The sequence below is a fragment of the Eleginops maclovinus genome, chromosome 22 (genome assembly GCF_036324505.1).
Source record: "Eleginops maclovinus isolate JMC-PN-2008 ecotype Puerto Natales chromosome 22, JC_Emac_rtc_rv5, whole genome shotgun sequence".
In the NCBI taxonomy this organism is placed as follows: domain Eukaryota; kingdom Metazoa; phylum Chordata; class Actinopteri; order Perciformes; family Eleginopidae; genus Eleginops; species Eleginops maclovinus.
Genome location: NC_086370.1, coordinates 10915251 through 10940459, shown reverse-complemented (window position 1 = coordinate 10940459; position 25209 = coordinate 10915251). Strand labels below are relative to the sequence as shown.

General features: G+C 40.2%; 1 protein-coding gene across 2 annotated transcripts in view; it reads left to right on the top strand.

Annotated features, from left to right (window-relative positions):
• The first annotated feature begins 2722 nt into the window (after positions 1-2722).
• micu1 (mitochondrial calcium uptake 1) overlaps positions 2723-25209 on the top strand; it is a 35106-nt gene continuing 12619 nt past the window's right edge. Inside the window, exons 1-6 of one of the 2 annotated variants that reach the window (XM_063874669.1) lie at positions 2723-2886; positions 6858-7022; positions 8041-8233; positions 10066-10228; positions 13433-13476; positions 23864-23978. In XM_063874669.1, coding sequence (XP_063730739.1) covers positions 6859-7022; positions 8041-8233; positions 10066-10228; positions 13433-13476; positions 23864-23978 — 679 coding nt within the window. In that variant the 5' untranslated portion in view covers positions 2723-2886; position 6858. Of the gene's footprint in view, positions 2887-3611; positions 3654-6857; positions 7023-8040; positions 8234-10065; positions 10229-13432; positions 13477-23863; positions 23979-25209 lie in introns of those variants that run through there. The other variant, XM_063874668.1, reaches the window with a different exon arrangement.

Below are 25209 nucleotides of genomic sequence, written 5' to 3'. Positions count from 1 at the left end.
ACTCTGCCAATTAGTTATTTATCCCCTTTTCCTTTTGAACTGGTTCAGTCTAATTATCTTTGTATGTGTTTTGCATGATATTTAAATGTGAAAGTTGTACTGTTAACCTACAAGGGACTGGCCATTTGTGGTTCTGATAGATTCCAACATTAAAACCAATTTTCCTTTAGGACCATTTAGAGAACTGATTTGCATCGTGTTAAGCATATTTATGAGAATAATAAAATAATGACATGGCATTTGTGAACAAGATGAATGTCTTCGAATTATCCACTGCCATTTGTACACCTAGACCATGCTGAGGTTGTTACTGTTGTAAAGCTATTAAATGAAATTTCAATAGCTGATGATTACATATTGTGTGGTTCTGGGATAAATTGCTTGCATTAATGATGCCTGCACTGGAGGTCTTGCAGCACAGTTAAGTAACTTTCTTTATTAAAAAAAAGGAGGAAAGAGAGGAGAAGTAGGAGTACGAAGGTGTTGAAAATTGCATTGATAACAGCGGTTGGGAAAACAAAGAGATTAGTATAGATATAGATATAGAAGGTACATAAACATATTAGTTGCAATATTTGTATTTTACATCAGTTCGATCAAAACAATGGTTACCTAAACTTCACAGAAGTTTTATTGCAAACCTCCTAAGAAAACAACTATTAGGTATCAGATGAGCACACAGAAAACAGTGGCAGGTTACTGCCAATGCCCCCTAACCTTTTCGACCACAAGTCCATTTGTTATTGTAATAGTTCTATTTATTAAGTAATATAAAGACTAAATGCTTAGATTCTGGCCCCACTTGTCAGGACAGTGTCCCATCTCTAAATGCAATAAATCAAATCCTCCTTCTATTTCATGTTTCTTTAAAGGAGAAATATTTGGCTCAGTTTTCTAATTTATAACTTTAATCAAACTAGAAACCTACTGGCATTCTGCATCACATCCAACTTCCTTTTACTAACATTTTATGACCTGATAATTTAAATTCATACAGGTTTTGTGTATTCACATTCTGTTGCTAAAGAGAAATGTATCTGTCAAAGTGATATGAAATAAAAAGAAATGCGAGAGCAAGGAAGGCAGTTTCCAACATGCCTCTTCCTGCCTTCAAATCTGCAGAAATGTGTGTGTGAGTGTGTGTGTGTGTGTGTGTGTGTGTGTGTGTGTGTGTGTGTGTGTGTGTGTGTGTGTGTGTGTGTGTGTGTGTGTGTGTGTGTGTGTGTGTGCGTGTGCGTGTGTGTGTGTGTGTGTTTGTGCGTGTGTGTGTGTGTGTGTGTGTGTGTGTGTGTGTGTGTGTGTGTGTGTGTGTGTGTGTGTGTGTGCATTCCACCTAGCCAAGAAATAAGACTTATTATTATCAGTTGGGGTTTGCAAATGAGATTACAACTTCATAATTGCAACTGAGAATTCTCAAAATTGTCTGTCCTCTCAATGCACTCAGTTAAAAACTTTCTAGCCAAATATAAATCTGAGGTTTCCCCCTCTACACGAAGCAATTTTGTTTAATTACTTTTGAGTTAAGAGATGCAAGTATGATTAAGATAAGATAAAGTAAAACTATTCTGACATTTCTTAGAGGTAGGCTACATCTCTTCTGTGACACATCCCCTGTTGACTCAGCAACCCAGCCTTTCACATGTTGCATAAAGTCCAGCAAATATGAAGTTTGCACACAGTGAAGAGGCAGGTTATTTAGTTTTTTAACATTTTTATAATGGAGCTCTGTCAAGCCATACATGACTGTCAGCAGGGACTCTCAAACTTCCATTTCAATTCAGTTGAGATCATCACAAAATTGCCAAAGTATATTTTAAAACTTCACAAATAAACAGTTTTATTAATTTGAACCACAGAGGTTCTGAATAATCTATATGGAGGCTTCCTTTCCTATGCTTACAATCAGTTTCTAATCATAGCCTACATTTCCCAACAGGCAATGGTGTAAAGCAACTTTACATTTACTCAAGTACAATTTTGAGAGACTTGCGCTTTACTTGAATATTTCAATGTTTTGGTATTATTCTACCCCACTAGAATTCTGAAGAAAATGGAGTACTTTTACTCCATTACATTAATTGAACACCTCTAGTTACTTTGCATTTTGATTAATGAATTGAATTATATTCAACGCTTAAATCAGACTTTAGTTATACCTGAAGTAAATTCACAAGCTACCCTGCAGTATACAAAGTCATACACATGAGCTGCCTCTTTACCAGCTTTGATAAACACATTAATGCATCAATAATTATAATCAAAACACATATATATATCTATATATATTCTGAAAAATGCAACGTGCATAATGAGTACTTTTACTTTTGGTACTTTAAAGTATATTTTGGTGCTTTTGTACTTTTACTTGAGAAACATTTTGAATGCAGGACTTTTACTTGTTACAGATTATTCCTAAACTCTGGTACTTCTATTTTTACTTAAGTAGAAGATTTGAGGCCTACTTCTCCTACCTCTGCATATGCTATAAAGGTGATCTGATCTGAAAAAACAAATAGGCTACTATTTTAATTAGGTATAGTAAAAGGGATGCTCTGCATTTTTTTCCTTCTCCTAGTTTATGTGTGCACATTTCATGTAAGGTGAAGGACTGGGTTGAACAGAGGAGCAAGTCATATTGTAAATAACATAATCTGATTTGTGAAAGTTGGATGGTTTGCAGGTTACCAACAGACAGTACTTCCCTAGCATTAGTGGGGCTCGTCACGTTTGAACTGCACTGGGCGTGCTGCACGTCGCCCCACCCCGCTGTGTGCACGGCTTTCGCTGAACACGGAACTGGTACTCATCTCTGCAGACACAAGAGGGAAGGTGAAACGCTAGAGACATAATCATTTTGGACTGACTGGCGTTTGTGTTGTCATTAACGTGAGTAACCGTGCTGCTTCTATGCTAAGACAGCTCTCTAACGAAACTCTATGTAGCCGACGAAATAGCCTCTTCATGAGCTAATAGTGGACATGTATGCTAATGCTCACTGTTAGCTTGCTAGCTAGCTGGTGTTAGCTGTCGTATGAAATAATTATCGGGGTGCTGGACTCGCTAGTTAAGCTTGTTCCATTAAGAAGTAATACGGAATTAGAGTTGGTATTGAAAACATATCAATGGTTAAGACAGCTAGTGTAACATGTATGCAGGTGGCTGTCAACGAAGTTAACTTAATGCTAAAAACAAAACAAACATTGGGGTGCTTCATTGGAGCAACTTTGGGGATTCGGGTTTCCACTCTGACAAGTCCAACACAACCCTTATGATAACACACATATGAAGTTTTAGCGCTGTTTTGATATATTTGCCAGTTAACTTTAGCTGTTGATGACTGTGCAGTGTTGTCAAAGACCCCGAGGCACCAGTGGGGATCACAAAATCATACCAGCCACACCCCTCATGAAAAAACAATACTAGTGGGTGTTCGTATGAGAATATTTTGTTTACGTTATATGATTAATTATTTATGTAGTTGAAAACTGACAGACAAATGTATGATATCTCTCAGACAGGTTAGCTTTTTTTCTAACTTGTTGAGTAAACTTATCTTACTATTTAACATTGCAGGTATTCTCCCTGGACCTCAGTTTTTGGTCATTGTGGGTCACACTAAACTAGCTACCAGGGCAATACACAGAACCTATGAGGTAATTACAGCTTGTGTTTGCTATCCCCTTTTGACCTAATTTACCTGTAGTTATGTCACAGTCTTAACTCCTAGGTTTATACACCTGATATTCCAGTTAGGCGGATAGCAATGGCTATCCTATGAGTAACCACGCTTTAAAAATGACCTAACATTTGAGTATGATTGCCTGTTGTCTGTTTGCAGCTGCATTTGATTTGATTTAGAAACAACGGATGTATGAGGAGGATACATTTCATAAATCACCTCATAAGTGAGTTGTCATAATTCTCAAGCAAGTCACATACCTTGGTAGAAGGTAGCCATATAAACTTTTCATCGTCTTTGCACCCGGTCTTGACAATAATCCACTCTCACTGTTTAAATCTACACTTGGAGGCAAACCACATCCCTAAGCAACAGAGGAACTACAAAGTTTAGTGGCTTGGAACTGCACAGTTTACTGTTGTTCGACATGAATGCATCACTAGTTTCAACTCAGGCCATAAAACATCATTTTAAGAGCCCCAGGCTGTCCGACTGCCCGCTCCTTTGCTGTCCCTTTTTGTTTTAACTGGATGTGATCATCCAAGTACCGTGCAGTGTTCACACAACATAAACACTTATGTTTCTCGTGTGGGGCATCTCAAAGTAGCACTGTCAGTAAAGTCACAGATGACACCACAGAGATTGGACTGATAAATGACAACAATAAGGATGCTTAAAGGAAGGTGATGAGTGACCTATCAATGGTTGCAAGAAAAAAACCTTGTTGTAAATATTGAGAAAACAAGAGATAATTGTTTATTTGCAGGAGTCCTAAAATGTTCAGCCACCACTTCACAATCCACAACATCCCTATTACTTTTGAGTAAATATGCCAGTATACAACTGTATTTATGAGGTCCCAGGTCAGTTTCAGGTCCCAGTATTCTTTATCACCATATTTAAAAGGGCTGAATGTAACTCTTGGCTGCACTGAATGGTTTTACAAATGTTAAACAAATTAACTTCTTTAAAGAATTGGCTCAGTTTGAAAGGATACAATCTGGGACATCCATATGCTAAAAAAGCCGTCCTTTATTCTAGAAGATAGGCAGAATTGGATGTACAATATAATTGTAATTGGCTGGGATTTGATGTGTAGGTAATGTCTTGAACCACGACTAAAACAAAAACATCAAGAAACAGAGACCCTGAAAACTGTAACCCATTTTATAAACAGTGGGAGGAAGTTCTAAATGTGAGTAACTCTCAAGAAAGGGTGGATACATGTCCACTTATGATAACTGAATACTGTTCTAAGAGTAAATCTCTTAGACACAGTTTAAGAAAGATTTGACCAAACATACCAAAATGATGTCCATCATTCACCTTTAAAATAACTATTAATATCTATTCCATTTATTGCAAAGCTGTTCCAAAACAGAATACACTGTAATGTATTGTTTGGTGTTTATAAAAGCATAATATATTCCCTTAATCTCACCAAGCTTTTGTCCATTACAGTTTGTGTTCCTGTGTCTCTTGTCTTTTATGCAGAGATGTCTCCAACAAAGATAGTGTGTTACCTCATTTAATAATAAGTTCTTTATTAAACCGCACAGTGGGATACAGATAAGGGAGTTTAGACCGTGGTTCAATGCTTTTAATCAAGATAACTTTCATATTCCCAGTGTTCCCTTTGTAGCCAAAAAGTTCTGACAAGGTAATGATACCGAAGAGCATTGGTTGGTCTCAGCTGTAAAAATAAAATCTATTTTCTGTGCAAGCTCCAAGGCCCCCAACTGGGGATTTCACTGATCATGGGTAACTCTGACTTTGATAATTATTTAATTTCAGCTCATTTGACATATTTCAAAGACGCAGGAAGACATTAATTATAGTAGCTTGAATGGGCAGTCCTCAGCTGCTAGGTTAGAGTCATACAGCCTGTGTTTGTGTGTGTTTGTCCCTCTGCCTCTTGTGTATTTAGGCTTTTCTGGCATATGTGTGTATATTTCTGCTGCAGAAATAAAAGAACTAAGTTTTCACATGTTAAACTTCTAAATATAGATCTGATGTGGTCAAGAAATTCCTTCGTGTCGATTTGAGAGCTGATCCACAAATGATGGCTTTCATTCTCATCAAATCCATTTAGTAATTTACAAATATGGCTGATTGTTCATGCTGTATGGTACTGAATAACATTCTATTTTATTATATTTGGTAGATCATTTTTATTCAAAATGACTTAAAATTGTTTCATTTAAACCATATAGATGCATGACAAGCATGAAACCAGTTAGCATGTTCAGTGTCACAATACAAGCGCTAAAATATATATATTTTTTGTGCATCAGCTTGCATTGAAATTGTTCTGTTGCATTGGATATCTTTATGTGCAATAATATATTTGGCTCCAGTCTCTTAGCATCAGTCTTCAGCTTCATAGAAAATGCTATGCATGTATGCTTGCGGTTCCCCTCAGTCCCAATTGCCATGGGCTGCCGAACAGTGCAATTAGCATATGCCATGTCTTCGTCTGTCTTATACCAAATCAGTTTGGCATCCGTGTCTGAATTGTTAATGGTATATCGACAGGTGGCAGCTTCAGGCCTCATTGGGATGAACTCTTCTGTCCCATCCTTTGTGCCACACGGGAGCTACAGATGCACACCAGCGGCCCAATTGCTTAATATTTAATCATCTTTCCATGACACAGATGAATGAAGCACCTCTATGGTTGAAAATGAAGTTCTGGAGCTTAGCTGCACTATTGGCAATTAGTTTTATCCCTTCTTTCTGTTTTTTATTAATTGCGGTTTGTGAGGATTGCAGGACATTTATGCATTGACCTTTGAAGGTACACTTTTTCCTGCAGTGCCGTTTGAAGACAGACCCCAGGAGTGCACTGCTATTATTCTAAGCTTTGCCTCTTGAGACGAGTGTTAATTAGTTTTGTGGTCAAATTCTCTGAGTCCTTGCCTTAGACTTACACGACTCTCTGAAGAAAACAATGTGCCTAGCATAGTGGTAGCTTTGTGCCACTTGTATGATGTGTAGTTTGAAACGATGTTATACTTAATTAGCCCTCTCTGTATGACTTTTTTCTATCCTCACATGCTGGATTAAAATCCCTAAAACTAAATTGTTGTACATCCTGTCATTTTTTTACAGTACAGTCCTGTGTAAGCCCTGTTATATGTGTGGCGGCTTTTTTCACAACACCTTTTTCTTTCTGCAGGATGTTCCGCTTGCGGGCATTGTCGGCAGTTTCGGTGGGGCTAACGCAGTTGAGCCGCCGTTACCACAGTGGGGCTGTGCGAGGGACTGACCGGAGGAGGCTGATGCTGGCAGCCCTGGCTGGGGTTACTGGTGTGTCTGCTAGTGCTGGGCTGCTCTGGAAAAGGTCAGTCTAAGCCCAGAATGAACTGTGCTTATGAGTAGTACTGGGACAATGATAATTGCTTTCTGCTATTAATGTAATTTGAAAGAGCAGTTTGTCTGTAATTATCAGTCAAACTGCTCAACAACCCCAAACACAGTGTTGCTCACAACAGCGTCATATCACTGGGATTTTAATTTCCATGTTTCTTTTGAGCTGCATTTTCCCGGCCTTCCTGCCATGTCAGTGATATTCCCCAAACCACACTTGGAGTTCATCAAGTTGTGTCTTTGACTGGACCATGCTTCTCTTCACACCATGACTTCAGGCTTTATCTGGCATGGAGCCCATTCAACAAGCAGTCCTGGATCTGCAACGAGTAAACTAGGATTTGCTCGCAGTGCAGTTTTTTGATAGGAGTTTTATTGAGCACATGCCAAAGTGAATTCCCCTACGGTACACAACTGTTAGAGATCCCGCCCATTGAAGTTGCTTACCTGCATTTCTGTTGACATGCCAAGCCACCACCCCAGGAGTGTCACAAAATGTTTTTATGGCCTTTCATTACTAAGGAGGCTTGTGTTTAGTTAAGGCGAAGCTGGGGAGGGTTTTGACGTGAGAGCTCTATGGGGACAGAATGACTGTGCAAGAGGCGGAGTGATGGATGGGGCCTCAGGGCTTTTGAGACTGATGGGACGATGGACTGTTCCAGGCCCTCACCCCGGGCTTCATTCTCGCTGTGTGTCGTTAAACTGAATTATTCAGCCTACCCCAGACAGACTCGGCAATTTATTATTATTATTCCAATTTTCAATTTAGTCAGAAGATGGTCAAGTGGGAGGTTGCCCTGGTAGACCTCTCAGCAAGCACAGCACGAAATCTCTCTCACTCCCCCAGAATCATACCTGCAGAACAGAGTCAGCCACACACCAAATCTACTAAGAGCAAAACACAAAGCGATATTGCAATACATTTGTCTTTGTAAATGACTTAGAAATGTCTCGCTCGTCTCTTACTAAAATGTTTCTTTGTTGAAAACTAGAGCATATGCTGAGGCGGGGCCTTCAGTTGGACACTTTGAGCAAACAGCCGGAGATGGGGTGGATTTCATGAAAGATGCAGATCCCGAGAAGGAGTCAGAGAAATCGGTTGAGGCCAGCAGTGGAGACGAAGAAATAAATGAAGGTGGTGAAGGGAAAAAAAAGAAGCAACGCTCCGGATTCCGTGACCGCAAGGTAATCAATAAATAATCACGTTCAACTGTTCAAGTAGTCCAGTAGTTAATTCACCTCGAAATGTGTTTTGGAAGCCCTTCCAATCAATGATCAGAATGCAAACGCCAGTATGTTTTTGACGGAATATTTTATGGACAAAGGAATCTGCATGCATTGCGCTGTTGTAGAGATTTCACTGATGTTAATAAGGTACCAGATGACAAAGGACCGGAAAGAGAAGAACAAAAGCCCTTTGATATGGTGCGAAATACACAGTTTGTAGCTCTATATATTACCGTTGGAGGACCAGGGAGAAGGAATGAGGGACAGTTTTGAAATGTGAATGCAGTTTTTTCAAAGGAAATATGATACAACAGTACATATGGGTGTAGCTGTAACAATTGTGCAATCACTCTTGCCTCAGCAGCAGCCTGAGCCTGCTGAAAGCATATACAGCAGACGTCTAGGGAGCAAAACGTTTTAGTGAATCACAGCACTGCAGGACTCAGTAGCGTGTTGGTAAAAATAGCTTGTTTGTTCCAGCTCCCTCACTATGTCAAATGAAGGGTCTAATAAAGTTTGCTGCGTGAAGTCAATTCTCTGTGCAACTCTTCAAACTGTGCATCAGTTCTTCAAATTTAGATCAATTGTTTTTGAGTTGTTTGGTCCTTCCATATGTTATGTATTTATTTTAGTTCCTCACTTGCAATAGGGACAGTCTGAAAACACTCAAATAAGTAAAGTGCAAAATTATGCAGCAAGAGGGAATTTCCACTCAGATGTGGCAGAAAACTCTTCTCAAAGTGAGGGAAAGAAATGAAAGAGTTGAATTTACCCCTGTGGTTTAAAATGTACATTTCATGTAATGGAGAAGAAATTGCGTCAATGGCTGAAAGCTCTGAAAGGCCGGCTGGAGTCTCCATCATTGTGGGTGATGCCCAGATCAGTAGCCTGCAAATCTGAGAAGATGAGATGACATCGTATCCCGGGTTTCCTGTCAGCATTTCCACATGACTGTACCATAACCTCTCATCCATACGCTGATGGTTGCCTCCTCCGGGGGACACGCTCTTGGTGATTTCCCCATGGACCAATAAGATCTGCTTAAAAGGGGGAACCAACAAAAAGGCACGCAATCATCGCTACGGGCTCGAGAAGAGAATCCTTCTTGATAAAAGTCTGCTTCTCACTCCTTCTGTCATCAAGTTGAAGTGGATTCAATAAGTTGAAATGTATTTCATTTTCTCCATAGGGGAGTGTGTAGCGTACACGACCAGTCAGTGCCACATTAAATAACGGTCTGTGTGTGTGTTTGCTCAGCTCGGTTCCCAAACAGACACCGCTCTAACAGTTTCCCAGTTTTGCTGCATCTGTTTGAAACGTTGTGCTGAAAAGCAAATGGCAGTGTCAAGGCAAACATTGACCTGGCTAATGTGTGTAACGGAGCTGAATAATTGAGTTATTTCCAAAATGTTGGACTCTGGTTTGTCATGCTGTTAGCCCTATGTGGGTTTGTCGTAACGTTGTGTGGCCATGATAGTTTCTGCACTGTCCTTTGTTAACCTGTTGGTCTCACTGCTGTTGATAACACTATTTCCTGTTGTGATTACGGGATGCTTGAGTCGGGAGGTTAATATACTCCCTCCCCCCCTTCAGTCCATCAACTTGTTTTTCTCTCAACACCTGCTTCTTTATTCTGATCACTTCTTCACCCTCTTAACTCTACTTCAACTCATCTTACTTTACTGCACACAGGATTGGAAAGCTGGGTTTTGATCTGCTTGATGCTGAGGTGTGTTGGAGTGGTGCTTCTAATGTGTGATCATTAATTGTGCTTCCTCTCTGCTTGGCAGGTGATGGAGTATGAGAACAGGATAAGAGCCTACTCAACCCCAGACAAAATATTTCGCTACTTTGCGACGCTGAAGGTCATCGGCGAGCACGGAGATGCTGAGGTTTACATGACGCCGCAGGACTTCATACGCTCCATCACTCCTAACGAGAAGCAGCCTGAGAGTGAGTCTCCTCTCCTTCCTTCTACATCTTTACTTAGGCTTTATCACTGATTTATGTACACTCAATCACATGCTCCAGTTAGTTTCTATGTTCTTCATTACGTTTTTCTTTATTGCTTTTGTCTATTTTTTAAATTCAGGTACATTTTCTTTTTGCAATTCTTGGTTGAGAACATTTCACGGGTTAAAATGAAATAGATTTGCATTTACAGGGAGTAATAAAGGTTTTCATTAAGGGAGCAGTAGGAATGGAAACCCCCCCAATATGTAGACGTACAATGGCATCTTCACTTTTTTCCACTCTACATACGTGTAGCTAAAAGACCCCCTATTGGAGCCAAAATCTGCGCAGCAGTGATTGGGGAGCTCAAGCTTAGTATCTAGGTCCCGCCCACACATCTGCACAATCCAATCACAAGCCTAGCACAACCACAGCTTTTTAGCACAAGCCTCCTAGCTGCTACGCTAGCACCACAGTAGCTTTGGCTAGAATATCTATAAAATACATTTATGTTCCAGTCTGTTATAATACAGACTTGTGACTTTTATAGAAAGTTAGAGTAAATTATCCTCTCTCTCAAGCGTCCAACTTTGCGACTAATTCATTCAGTCATAGCTATCAGTCATAACGTTAAGCATCAGATTTATAGCATCTAAGAAGTGATTTATAGGAAGTAGTTTATAAAAATGAACACTTGAGCATATATCAGTTTGATAAGATCTACTTTTAAGTGATAGAACTGTCGTACTTTTACTTTTTACTTTGGCCAATATCTCATTAGCCTACATGTAGAGGGCAGGGGATTATCACCTGTACTGTAGCCAGCCACCATGCCTCCATCTTTAAAAGCAGTCTATGGGATGGATTCTTTATCTCGTCCAAGATTTTAATCTCAATTACACCCTGACAACCTTTTGGAAATTATATTACTCAACATAGCCCCCACCCCCACCCCATGCTCCATCCATTTTACAGGGACACCACGCTTGGCAGTTCCAGACTCCTGGTATAACGATCCCTCTAACTGTGCTCACAAGTATGAAGGGAGGCGTCACAGAGCTGTCCGATCATGCTGAGTTGAGGGACTTACAACACAGCAGTTGGTCCATCAATTAACAGGTTCAAACCAGAGCAGATCTCAGGCGTCACACATGGAGCCAGTGAGAGATATTTGATCTCCAGCCACGGGAGGGTTGGGAAGGCAGTGAGCTTAACTTGGCATGGACATGAATCCGCAGCACTATCGTCATTATCCGGTTATTCAACACTAAAATTCATTCAAATATGTGTGGGATTTATTATATGGCATTATATTAGCCTCCATCACACACTTGCGCTTTAATGCACGGTGTGTGAGGATTAATACGTCCAGAACATTCAGCCACAGTACAGGAGGGAAGCCTGCAGCAACGCTTAATAAGGACTTAGCAGGGCCAGTCACGTCTGCGCTGCCTTTCCTGCTCACCTCAGCACTTCCATCTGTTAACCACCCTCAAGACTTGGCCCAGCTTGGCCCCCATTGGCCTTCCTGTCTTAGACCCAGTACTGCTTCCCCCCACTTTATGATTTCCGAGCTCTTCCTTTCTCTTACCCTGCCTTAAGTCCTACCAAAACACAGTTTAAGAGCTCTGTTGGATGACGGAAGGTTCAGTAATGCAGATGAAAAATCAAAGGGAAGCTGCAGGTTATTTTATAGGCTGCCACTTCAGTCCCCAACCAAAGTGAGGTTAACCAACCAAGTAGTACTAGTCAATTAAAACAATCTGACACTACTAGCATTTTAAATTTGATTCAATACAGAGGCCTGCAATTGATATAAGAAGATTTCACATCCGCCTATTTAACATATCCATATCACCTCCAAAAAAGCAACTGAAAATGATTTGACAACTTTGTGACGAGGCTCTTACAGTCATTTAAATAAAAAGATGTTAATGGATGTGGAGACACCGACTTGCAATAGGAATTTCAAAATAACGGCGAAACTAAAAGATGAGACGTATCAATGTTTCCACTTTTTGTAGATGATATTAGATCATCATCATGACTCTAATTATATGGATGTAGTATTTTCCCTGTACCCTTAGCAGAATTGACTGTGGAGTTGTTAGAAGTCCTGGATAGACCAGTTGTGTCCTTTCAAATTTGTGCAAACAAGGCTGCCTTTTTCAGGTTCATGTGACAGAGCTTTTTTACCCAGTATTTAGTCATGAACTGTGGGCTTAGGCTCAGTGATCCAGACCCAGAAATGTGAATCTCCCCTTATGTGGAAACTGACTCGAAGTTAAAGGATAATTGAATCAGCGGGAAAAGGTGGAAGGCTATTTTCGGAGGTCTTAGGTAATAAGGTTTTCTGTAACGCTGATGAAGCTATGTTCAGTTTAATAATGAGATTATACTCTAACCGTCTCCCTCAAAGTTAATCTGATTTGATGAGACTGTTTCAGCAGGTCGATGTGCCACCAGGCCTTTAGTGTGATATCAAGATCCAGTGCCACTCTTGGAATATTCTGTATAATATTTTAATACTGCATGGTACATTTAAGAGATTATAACTGCTGCTTCACACAAGAGTTTAGAAAACAATGTTTATTAGTTTGAATTGCATTGCTTTGGAGTCAGAACTGCAAAATTCATATCTCATGTTTGAAGTGTATTTGATTATATCGAGTAAACAGTGGTGGAAATTACATTTTGTATCAGTCTTGCAGGGAGGGGAATTATATTTAGCCACACAATGAATTAATGCCTTTTGCAAAGAAAGGAAGGACAAAAATAACAGTTTGGAAAATATATTCATGCCAAGTGAGGACTACTCATTTCCAGCTGATCCATACACTGACATTGTGTTGGCAATGAACCAAACCCATTTAGATATTCATTCCATTTAACTTTCTATATGAACATAAACATCTTGGTACTCTGGTTGAAAACTTTTTCCGATGATAACAGTCAAAGTTGGATGCTGATGATTGTTTATTTTAAATGGTATGCAAAGTTGAAATGGGTTGTTAATGACTATTATTAATCTTGAGCACATGTCAGTGGTTACGACTGACTCAGTAATGACACCAAGTGAATACATTTGATCTGCATCATAAATCTTGAACTCCTGCTGTGTAACTAGTTGGCTTCACATCTTGTTTGTTAAAATGTTTGACTCATCTATTTGTCTAATCTGTTCTCTCTGGTTCATTCTTTCAGGTCTAGGACTGGATCAGTTCATTGTGAAGCGCTATGATGGAAAGGTAAGAAGTGGGCGTCATGTCCTTTCAGAAGACAAAGGGTCACCTTAGCAATAATGGACGTCAGCAGCAGGGAGTTATTAAAATTATGTCTCAGAAACGATTCAGCCCCTGCTCGTAAATTCAGTTTAAAGTGGCTTTGATTTCATAAATATGCTGCAAACTCAATGAGAATTGCATTTTCCCAGAAAGCTGTGCTAATAACAGATTTTTGGAGATAATCTTTTTCCCCAGTTTACCAGAAGGGCTTATTCCACAGATTCACCAATGTCAATAATGGCGTAAAGAATCAGTTCATCCAAAATCCAAATGAACACATTTCTCCTCACTTACTCCAGATATACATGGTGGTATTGGCAATGAAGATAACTCCACTTTTTTGTGGCCAAGTTTAAAAATATCTGTTTTCTAACACTCCCAAAACCGAGAGAGGTGAATAAAAACGTGTTTGTGCGCCCTAAAGATCCGGAAAAATGTATTTAAAGAAACAGCAACATGTCTTTGTAAAAACAATATTCTACCTATCATTAACTCTCTGAAATATTACGTATGTTCTTTTTTCATTAAAGAGTAATCTGCAGTAAAAACTCAACATTCAGTAAACATATGGTCGATGAATACTTAAATTATAATCATGTAGTCTTTCTAATATATTCAGATATAATCCCATACCTCAAATATTGATCCTAATTTCATACTAAATTTGCTTTTAGAAAATGCAGTCTGCACTTTAATATAATTAGGCTTTAAAATTCCCAGGATACTGTAGGGGCCTTATCAGTGAATGCTTTAGTTTTAAATATGCATAGACAGAGAAAGAATTATAGGAGAGGTTTGGAAAAGAATGGTCCTTATTTAGTCAAGTAGTGAAGAAACACTTCAGTGGGAATAAATGTCTAAGATAATATCTAAAATGAACATGTAAACTGGTTTATAAATAGGCATTACTCTATTATATACTTCCATGTAAGTTATCTAAAATTGTTTAACTGTTATTATGCAGTATCTGTTTTTTATTTAGTAGGTAAATGCGTCTTTTGCTAAACATTAGTCCTTTTTAAATATAATACTGAATAAAAACGGTGAATAATATCCATCAAATAATAATGAATCTATGAATAACATCTATGAAATGCAATATAAATCAAAGATCTGCCGCATTCATTCATCCTTCAGGCTGAAGTCACATGAGGAAAAGGATAAATAGAACTGGAATGAGGTATAAATTGAGGTGATAGCTCAATGTCATAGAAATAAACAAATACTCATCAGGGGCAAAGGGGTTACTGCATTGTGAGAGATGGCATATGGAAAGGGATAGAAAAGCAAATAGAAAACGCCATTACAGTCTGTCAGGAGTGGGTGCCGGAATTAATAGAGAAAAATCCAGATGATACCATCAGAAACGCAGCTATGGGAATGTTTGGAGTTGTTTATTTCTACATTTCTGTTGATATCTGGCACCCAAGCTGGTGTCACTGAGATACTCCTATTGCAGGTTCAATAGGAGAAACAAATGTGAATAATGTGGTACATGTTTTTAAAAATGTTAAGTTGTTCTTCACAAACCATTCCCTGTATACTTTGTTTTTTCTTTTCATGCCTTTGCTTTAGCTCCTGCTTTGCTGTCTGCTCCTCAACCATCAATTCACGTTATTTTCCACTCCCAATAATTGAGACTATAACTACATTATCTGGCTTTCCAAATATTGTCTGAGCTCTAAAGGCTCAGAAAAGGATATAACTTTACATTTCAACCTGAAACTGGATCTATAGGCCTTCTGCTGGTTACACCTAGTTAAGTGTTGCTCTTTAGCTCTAGCTCCACATGTAATCATTAAGAGAGACATGTACAAAGTGGACATGTCCAATGCATAATGACCTATTTGACAACAGGTTAGCTTTGAACAGGCTAGCCCCCTTATTTGCCCACAGACTGACCTCAAAATGAGCTAATCTCTGTGCTGTAAATGCTAACACCTCTCTGCTCACAGTCAGGAAAATAGCGACCATCAATTTAAATCACCACAATCATTATTTTCATTACTGCTTTCCTTGATATTGATTTGTGACCATTACTGCCCTCTCGATGATCCCAAAGAGCATCTCGCACCCAGTTGCCAAACACCTCCATTCATTTAGTAATAGCTAATCAACAGTGATGATTGTAGTTTCTAACCTCATTAGGAAATCCATCAGCCTCCAGGCTGCTATGATGATGAGTTATTCTGTATCTCATCTCCATTCTCTACGCCGATAAACAACAGAAGTCACTCAGCCTGGCTAAAGACTCTTTATCATAACGCTCCCCTTTTACTGCCTGCTGCAACTCCAACGTGATTTTTCTAATCCTTACATTTCCTTTAAAGTTCCCAGAGCTTTGATTGAATATCTTTACAGCAAATCAACCCAAGAGCTATAGGATTAGAATGAATCTGAAGAAAATACAAAATTCTGTAGCCACCTCAAATCAAAATGCAGCACTACTTTATGGCTCTTGTCTGCTTATGTAAATGTGTTCTTATCTCCTCGGCTCGTGTTTGCTTATTTGCCAGGCAAATCTCTAGACCATGGGTCTTCAACTGCGGGTCCGGGACTCTCAGCGTTAATCTAGGCGGACCGTCAAATTATTGTTGTGGTTCTGAAGGTTTTACAGTAATATGAATTTACTGTATTATTAGCAAAGATAAATAGCTATTTCCTTAAAAAAAGAAGAAAGATAAGCTGTTAATTTACATAAGATTGATAAGCTCAACTTTATACTTATGCAGGAGGCTGGAGGTCACTGATCCGTCCCTCTTTCTGCCTGAAAAATGTTGAAGACCCCCGCTTGAGACGCATGATTTTCTCTGATACTGTATTTATCTTTTTATTGTCCCCTGAGTTCTTCCTGCCATGGCCAGAGATTCCCGAGAGGCCCCCTATCTCTGGCTCTGCCCAACCCCTTTTGGGCCCACACATGCCACCTCTCCATTGGCTTTATGGGCCCCCTTAGCTTGTTGGCGGAGGAATAAACCATCACTGTTTCCTGCATTGAAATCCAGTTCACATGAAACGCAGGCCCGCGTAGAATTGAATCGAGGTGAAACGGCCAACCCAAGTACAGTGGTGCAATATCTGTAGTGTGTAAATCAGGAAGTTGATAGAGGGTGTGGTGAAGTACAAAGGGAGCGTTTCAGCTTGGGGTTGGGTGATAAACTGCAATGAAGGCTAAGGTCGATGGCAGAGAGGTGTACAGCAGTGCGAGAGTAACATTAGAGCTCTATTAAAAGACCTGTCTCACTTCCCATAGTTTCACTTAAAAATAGCTAGGCCAACTTAAACATGTCACACACATACAGTTTAGCCACAGCTAAGAGGAAGAGTGTTTCATGGCGGTATAAACCTCTCATGCTTCCCTATCCCCACCCCCTCATGCTGACACTCTTTTTTTCCAGGTTCCTTCTGTATGTAAACAATACAATAGGGTTGTTTTACAACTGCTGTCCATATCGACCCACCCTGTTTGTTTTGCTTTTATTTTCCTGTCCATGTGCACACAGTCATTTGAGAAGTCTTTAAATGTTTGTTTGTGTTTTCATTACACCTGGTCCCTTCCCCTACCCCGATAATGAGGGCATGCTTACTGCTGCCGTATTCTAATGTTGATGTGACCTGACGTTACCATTGATAACTGCTGATGATTCTTTCGTGCTCTTATCAGCCATCCTCGCTCATTCACCTAATGAGTAATCCCTCCATTTTCTCTCTCTTCCCTTCCTCGTGAATAAAAATCATTCTCAACTCCCCTTCTCCCAAAATCCCCACCTTTTCTCTGTCTCCTCCCCCTATCGTCCCATCTACTGATCCCCATTTTCCACCCTCAAACTCCCCATCCCTCCTCCTCTCCTCTTCTGTCTCCCTTCCCCTCTCCTCATCTACTTCCCGTTCTGCCCCTCCCTTTCTGCAGGACTTCTGGCAGGTATGGGGTGTGTGCCGAGCAGCATGTGTGCACCTGAATGAAAAAACTGCAATTTGTATACTCGACCAACTCCCTCCTTCTCATTTAGATTTTTTTTCCTCCTTCTGTCTAGTTTTCTATCTTTCTACTCACTGCTCTGTAGTAACACAGGGGGCATAGCTATTCTGTGTCGTTAGTCCAGGGGAACTGCTAAATAAGTAGTTTTTCTGCATTTACCCCATCTCAGCTCAGCAAGTGTAAACCCACAGTCCCAGGTTTATGACCACTGTGTTTAGGACAGCAGCCAAACTGTGCATTCAAGTGTATCCTTTTTAACTAGAAATGGGTACACTGGTGATAAAATGTAGAGTTATCTTCCAGCTTTCTCTCACAGGGTATACATTCTGTAGGTGTCGAACACAGCCTGATTGATAGGGGAAGGCATACAGTGTGAGGATAGAAGTAGAATAAAGAACCCCCACCATACCAGGACACTTTAATCACTTATATCACTTGCATAAATGTGTATGAGTTGGTTCATTTGAGCATATACTTGCTGCGTATTGTTTCCAATTTTGCTCCAAAAATGTTTCTAGTGGGGACATTTTTTTGTGATACAAATGCTTCTCATGTACACATTTATGTTGGTACGTGTGAATAAATGAGCCTTGACCTATAAGCTTATCTCCTAAATGATTTGGTCTGAATGCCTCTGTCAGTCAGGATAATGCAAAGATAGTCCAACGGCTGCAAAGGGCAGGTTACAACCTGATAATGACAGGGAGTGTCAGACACCAGAGTAGGCCCGCACCCTATTTTGTGTGCACTAGTATGCAAACTCTGTATTATTATTGGGCATTGTGTTAGAGACCTCCCTGTTGCCCTTTGTATAGCTTGTCAGAGGCAGCTGCGTGCCATGCCTTCCCTGCTGAATTATTGAAAGTGAAGACTTTAAGCTTTGCCTCTACAACGATTATTAAGATACAGTCCTGTTGCATAATTCATAATTAGTCAGTGCCCCAAAGGAAAATGTATCGGAAGATTTTAGAGAAAGATCAAGCCTTGCAAAGCTGAGATGAAAAGAGCAGCTAATATTTATAAGGAGCCTGTATTGGTCAATGCCAAATCCTAGCAGTGCTGTTCCCCTGCACTCCCTCAGTCTTGCTTTATAAACACACCTTTTCTTCCTTCATCCCTTTGAAGAAATACTAGCTCTAGCTTTCGACATGCTTTGGCACTAGCCTTTTTCCCAGCATGCACTGCTCTACTGCCTTTGCCTGTATCAGAGAAAGAAGCTGGTGGTGGCGCCCCCTCTCTGCGCATGGTGGCCTCACAGGGTGTTTTTGTTGGACCCAGGAAATGGCACTGACTGTTAGCTAACATTGAGGCTGTATTGATGTGCTTGATAAGCCTTCACAAATCCATCCTCTGGATTGTCCGGATGTCAGTGCTGCATGATATTTGTAGAGCATGGTTTAGAATCAGTGAAGGCAGGACGAACATCTAAAATGTATCCAAACTGTTCCTACATGTTGTGGCCCGTTAAAGCGCAGCATCTGCAGCGTGACCAGCTTCGACTGAGAGCGGACACCTGTCACTCAGAGGGAGTGCAGAGCCTGCTCCAATGCGACGGAGCCTCTTGTCACACCAACTGTTGTCGTGTTTCCTCTTTCGGATTTCACAGGAAGCTCCCAGGAGCCGCTGTTGGACTGTCACTCCTGTATTTGTTTATCTTTCTCGCACTGTCCTCAACTCTCTCGTGTTTTCTTTTCTGTCAATGTTTATCTCTATGAAAGCTAACACACACAAACATAGTGAAACACACAAAAAAAATCTCTCTTTTTCTCGTCTACTAATCTGCAGTAAAAGAGGTTGGGTTGTCCTTACACCTGGTCAGGTAATTTGTTTCCTCCCCTCCCATTGTGAGACAGCTGCCATTCCTCTGTGACTGGAATTTGTTTATGGAGCACATCAGCCTCTATTATTCTCATTTGCGCTCCCGGAATAATTAGGAGCTATTAACAGTACACCTGCTCTGCAGTTACCTCTGGGATTAGAGGTAAAAAAGCTAACACATCAGTGTTCTCGCAACCTTGCACACCCACCTACGGAAAATGGAGAATTTTCTATGTTCGTTTTCTGTAGTGTTCATGGCAGCGCAGGAGCTATTATAGTATCATGTAGTGTGTCTGGTCTGGGGCTTGGATGGAAACTGTATTATACTTACATGTGTAGCAGCGTTAACTTACACACTAGGAGAGCTTTCAGACAGTGTTCAAAAATGTCAGACGCAGACCTGGGCTGACTTTACCCTCCAGCAGGTCATTCCCTTTCCGCTGAAAACTCACATCTTTTATTGAGCCTGTCAAAGTGTCAGGAACCCCAGAGCTACTCCATCACACAAAGCGACATAAAGGTACTGATCCATTTTTAATACATTTGTCCCCCTCCCTCTCTTTCACTCACTCTATGCTGTCTGTCTTTCACACTGTACACATCTCTCTTCTTTCAAATCAGTAACATCCCACTGCTGTAGCGCTCCAGTACACCTAGTTCCAGCGAGACTCACCTGTTCAAAAGATAAGAGGTCGCTAGGGAACGAGCATCACTCACTCACACACATGATTGGCTCCCTCTACAGCTTGAGCTTTTCATCTTTAGTGGCATGACTCAGCCTGGACTCATAAATTCATTTCTTTGTTGTGGCAGTCTAAGGAGACTAGCAGACAGCATATGACATTATCTTAAAAAGTGTGATAATTAGTACTTTAAAGCTTTAAAACAAAACAAGTGGCTTATATCCACTTCCCTCTCTTGTTATCGGGGTGTCTGCAGCTGCAGTGTTGGACAGGGTCACAGATCTAATCAATAACAAAGCACTGCAGCCACTACAGTGCTATTACAGATGGCCAAGCTGCCATCAGCTCCTAAGCCAAGTGTGCTGGAGGAGCAGCATATATATCAGAAGTGAAGCTGGCAGAAAATTGATGGGTGGCATATGATATATTAAGTGTCAACGTTAAAGGATTGCAGGATAATGTGTTGAATTACGCCTTCTCTCCATCACAGTCGCATCAACAGTATCAGAATGCTTTATTTGTCCTGGGGGAAATTGGGTTTCATGACAGTTTCTACATTTTACAATAAAATACAAATAACAGCTGCTCGATTTATTTTATTATAACATAATATAATAATAATAATAATAATAATAATAATAAAATAATTATGCTGAATGTCAGAAATGCATGCCTTCTCATCAGCACAGGTCTGATATAACTGAACCCAACAATGCGATGAGGTCAATTTGATCTATTGAAGTTGTTTACATAATATATTTGGAGGTGTATATCTCTACAGCCAGAGATAGTTTGTAGAAAATGAGGCTTTATTAATGTTCACGCTTATAATTCCTCCGTTTTTGATTCTAAAATTAATTTTAAAGACTCAAACAGCTTTTAATGCAATCCAAGGTTTTCATAGTGTGCTTAGAAAGTGATTATAAGGCAATTTGTGAACTGAGAAGAAAGATTTACAGCCCCTTCGTATGCATGCTTCTGGCTTTGGCTCACTTGTATGGGTCTCATTTGTTGGACTCTCTTTGCCTGCGCTAATTTAAATCTGGCAACGGTCGCTTTTGGGCTGCTCCATTGCCTGGTGCTCTGGAGAGATTAGCCCTGACCAAACCCTTAACCCTGTCTGTGTGTATATGACTTCATTTGACCACCAGCACCATCCAGCCTGCAGCTCTGTCAGGACTGATGCTTCTGCCTCAGCTCACAGGCTAGCTGGGTGGTTCAGCCAATCATCTGGACACAGCCCGTGGACTTTGCCATAGTGTGGCTAATACATGCAAAGATGTGTGAACACATGAGCAGGCTCAAGGCAGAAATTAAAAAAAAATATATATGCTCAAATACACATTCAGCTAGGAAGTCGACACTAATCAGGAGACACACTGACAGACCAAGCGTTGGCTGTTAATTAACTTGAGTGCTGCAGCAGAAAGATATACAGTCATTTGAAGATCAGTGCTTTGGGAGAAATCTAAGATGGGTGTTAAATACAGACTCCAAGGAAGTTTAGATCCTTTTAGTGATTGCAGCCATATATTTTTATTGGCCTAATGTCCTCTGTGTAGATCAATCAAAACTGATGAAAGACTAAACTAATGAGACACATTCTTAGCAATCAAGTGAGCTAATAGGTCTCTCTTGTAGGTAAAATGTGTTTTTTACCATTTATCTGATAATATATGCGTGTGTGTTGCTGGAGCACCCAGCAGTACACAACTGCAGTAGAAAGCTGAAGCCTGGATTGTTGACAGAATGATGAAGGATGACAGAAAAGCTTGGTCTGGTTTAACAGGAGTGCCACAAAAGCCAAGGTGAAACCCACAGCCATCCCTCTGTGACTGTCTGAGAGAGTGCACTGTTGTTACATCATACATTTGCATTAGGGTACAATACAAAGATCTGTTCTTGTATTTTATTTAGTATGCCCATACACACTCTGAGATCTGTTCTTTCATCGGCTGAACATGTGGTTTGATTCCTGTCTTTGGCAATTATATTTGGATTGGAATCCTTGAATATCATGTTGGCAATTCTGCGGGGGTGTATTTTGTCCTTGAATCAGGACGCCAAGAGAGAGAGAGAAAAAAATGAATTATTACGCCTAATGGGCTTTGTTCCTCTGTTCTGATCATTATAATGAGGCCCATTGTGTTTATCTTGTGTGTAGTTGCGTGGGCTTGAGTGGGCTTGAGTATTTGTTAGCCCATTAAAGTAAACACTTCTGCTGTTGTGTGCCTTATTTTTTTGTGGACAGGCATTAGGGATCCAGCTCACCTTAGGGCTTTCTCGGGGTGCCATCATTCCAATCTCAGAGAGCAATACCAACCTCTTTTACTCTCTTTTTTTTCTCTTTCTACATGTACATACTTGTCCCTCTTTAGTGTTCTCTCACACGTACCCACATGCAAACACCTGACTGCGTATTGCACCAAGAATGAAAATGTTGCCTTGAGTTATCTCTGTGTCTGTCTTTGTCTCTAAACCAGTAGAACTGTTTCGAAAATAACATTTTTTTTCTCTTTGTCACCTCCCCCTATCTCTCCCCCACTCCCTGCTCCCCCTACACTCTAAATGTGTATACCATCAATAATTAATGTAACAGTAGAAACCACTATTTGCTATATTTGCATCACTGACATGTAAGGGACAAGAGAGACACGGATTTGGTACATATCATGAGGAGGGAGTGGGTTAATGGGGAAATAATTGAGTTGTTATGCTATGAATGGGGAAGCCACTCAAATGTTAGTATTCAGATAGTTTATTATTCCTAAGCCTATGTTTTAAAATCATAACTACGGAACTTAATTTGCCATCTGCACTCAGCAGACAGCTCCCAGACATGAATGCTGTTATAACAGCCTTGTTAGTAAAGCTGCGTCAATCTTACAGACTGCAGTGACAGCTTGACGTATTTGAATCCTTAATTTGAGTGGTATCCCGCCATTATGTTGTTTTGAGCGAGATGCTTTCTGTGTGTGTGTCTGTGTGCAACTATATGAATGCTTGTCTCTGTCGTTGAAGGCCCTGCTAAAGACAGCAGAGGCCACGCCGTGCTCTAACCGTTGTTTCTCCTCCTCCCTCCTCCTCTGAATGGACCTCTTACAGACGGAGGTAACTCCACTTGGGCTCAGCGCGGCCCAGCCCCCCACCCCACCCCCCACCCCCCAGGCATGCTCTGTGTGTCTGTCCACTCTGTGTGATGGAGCGTCGTGCGGGCGCTGTCTTTCCTAGTCTCTTTCACTGAGCGTTTAGTGTGCATGTGGTTAAGTCAATCTTTCATGCAATGCTGTGAATATACACATGCTAACAGAAAAACAATTAATGTGTGTTTGTTTATATATATATATATTTGTGTGTGTGTGTGAGAGAGAGCTAAAGCCACTTTGTTTTTAATGATTAATACATTTGGGTTGTGTTTCACGTATGGTTAATCAATAGTGTGTGTTTGTGCTACAGTCTCTCGTGATGTTTTTCTTCTCTTTTATGTCAATTTCACTCTGTGAGTACGGCCTCAACGTGGATCACGTGTTTTGTACTTGAACTGACCACAGACTAATTGCTTGTCACTACCACCCTCACTTGCCTGTACGGCTACATGTGTATGCAGCATTTGCATGACTGTTATCGTGATAAACCGTCTAAGCATAATCACCCTTATGCAACAGGAGTATTTTGTGTGTGTAAGTACAGTATGTGTGTACGTTTCTGTGTTTGGAGCATAGCCAGTCTCTGATTGCTTCACTGTCAGACACACAGACACTTGCTTGCACACACACAAAGCAACACCTGGGACAGCTGTAAAGGCTTGTGCTGAATCATGGGAATTGTTTTTAATATTACTTCCTCTTTTTGCGTTGACCCAAATGAGCAGAAGATCGCCCAAGAGAGGGAGAAGTTTGCAGATGAGGACAGCATTTTCTTCACATTGGGAGAATGTGGCCTTATCTCCTTCTCTGACTACATCTTCCTCACCACCGTGCTGTCCAGTAAGTGCATTGTACTGACTGCAAAAACATGCGACCCATCCAATTTAAAACCTCATATTTCAAATCCTACACACTGATCCCAAATCAAATTTAAAGAACATCGCTAGTTTTTTTTACTGCAGGAGTTAAGACAGAAATTGATAGACGGAGAAATTATCCAATAGGATATTGTTGGACAGTTCACAAGGATTTCCAGTTCTGTCAAAGTTAATAATGTTTATCTATCGAGCAAGCGGCCCTGGAGATGTTTCACAGAATTGGTTTATTTTAGCTCGATCTACCATCGCTGGTTAATACACAGGGTGAATATAGAATGAAAAACTCCCTTATTAAATGTGTCAGAGTTCATGATAATGAAATTGAATCTCTGACTTCTTCTTCGCTGATGCCTCCTAAACTCATATCTCCAGCTTAGCTCAACCATTTGTTATAATCCGTTCATATGGAGAAAGTCCTGGGGGCTGTGTTCAAGGACAAGTCTTCTTTAAGCAGACGGGGCAGCCTTATGTTGGTAAATCCATTTATCACGGCCACAAAAAAAGTACAAAGTAGGATATATTTTGCCTTTGGTCATACATTTGTTTATGCCTTATATAAGTGTTTACTTTTTGTATACATTCTGTGCCTTTTTTTTTTTAGATAAGACTTGATTCATCTTTAATGTTTTTCTTGAAGGAGGTCGGGTTGTTAAAGATATAAATTGTTTATTGTAGCACTCAGAGGTAAAGGCATTTAATTTTACTAATAGAGAGAAATCATCAGAAGATCAGTGTAGGTTTAATATCCATGGTACATAAAACCTCTGTCACTGTCAAAAATCTGGCAGTATCATGAAGAAACTGTAGATCCCAGCAGCAATGGGTGGGACCGTTATAGAAAGAGTTAATGACGTGTAGAATATTAATGGTGTGAAAATGTTCCAAAAAATGGCATGAATGGTTCAATACATTTCGAGTTGTAGATGGAAATTTGAGTTTGTAAATTTGTTGTACATGTTTGAACATCATATTGTATATTATTAAAGACAAGTTTGATTTTAAAAAAAGAAAGAAAAAGAGGACTTTTAGACTTTGCCTACTTTCAAAATGGTACTGTTGGTTCCCCTGTTACTATGACAATCGTTTCACTTTCTGTTTATTTAGAGCTACTAACAACACAACACACTGCATTTGTTTCCAAACAAACTGTGCAGCAGCTTCAGTTCAGTCTGTGAATTTCATATAAGCATGTG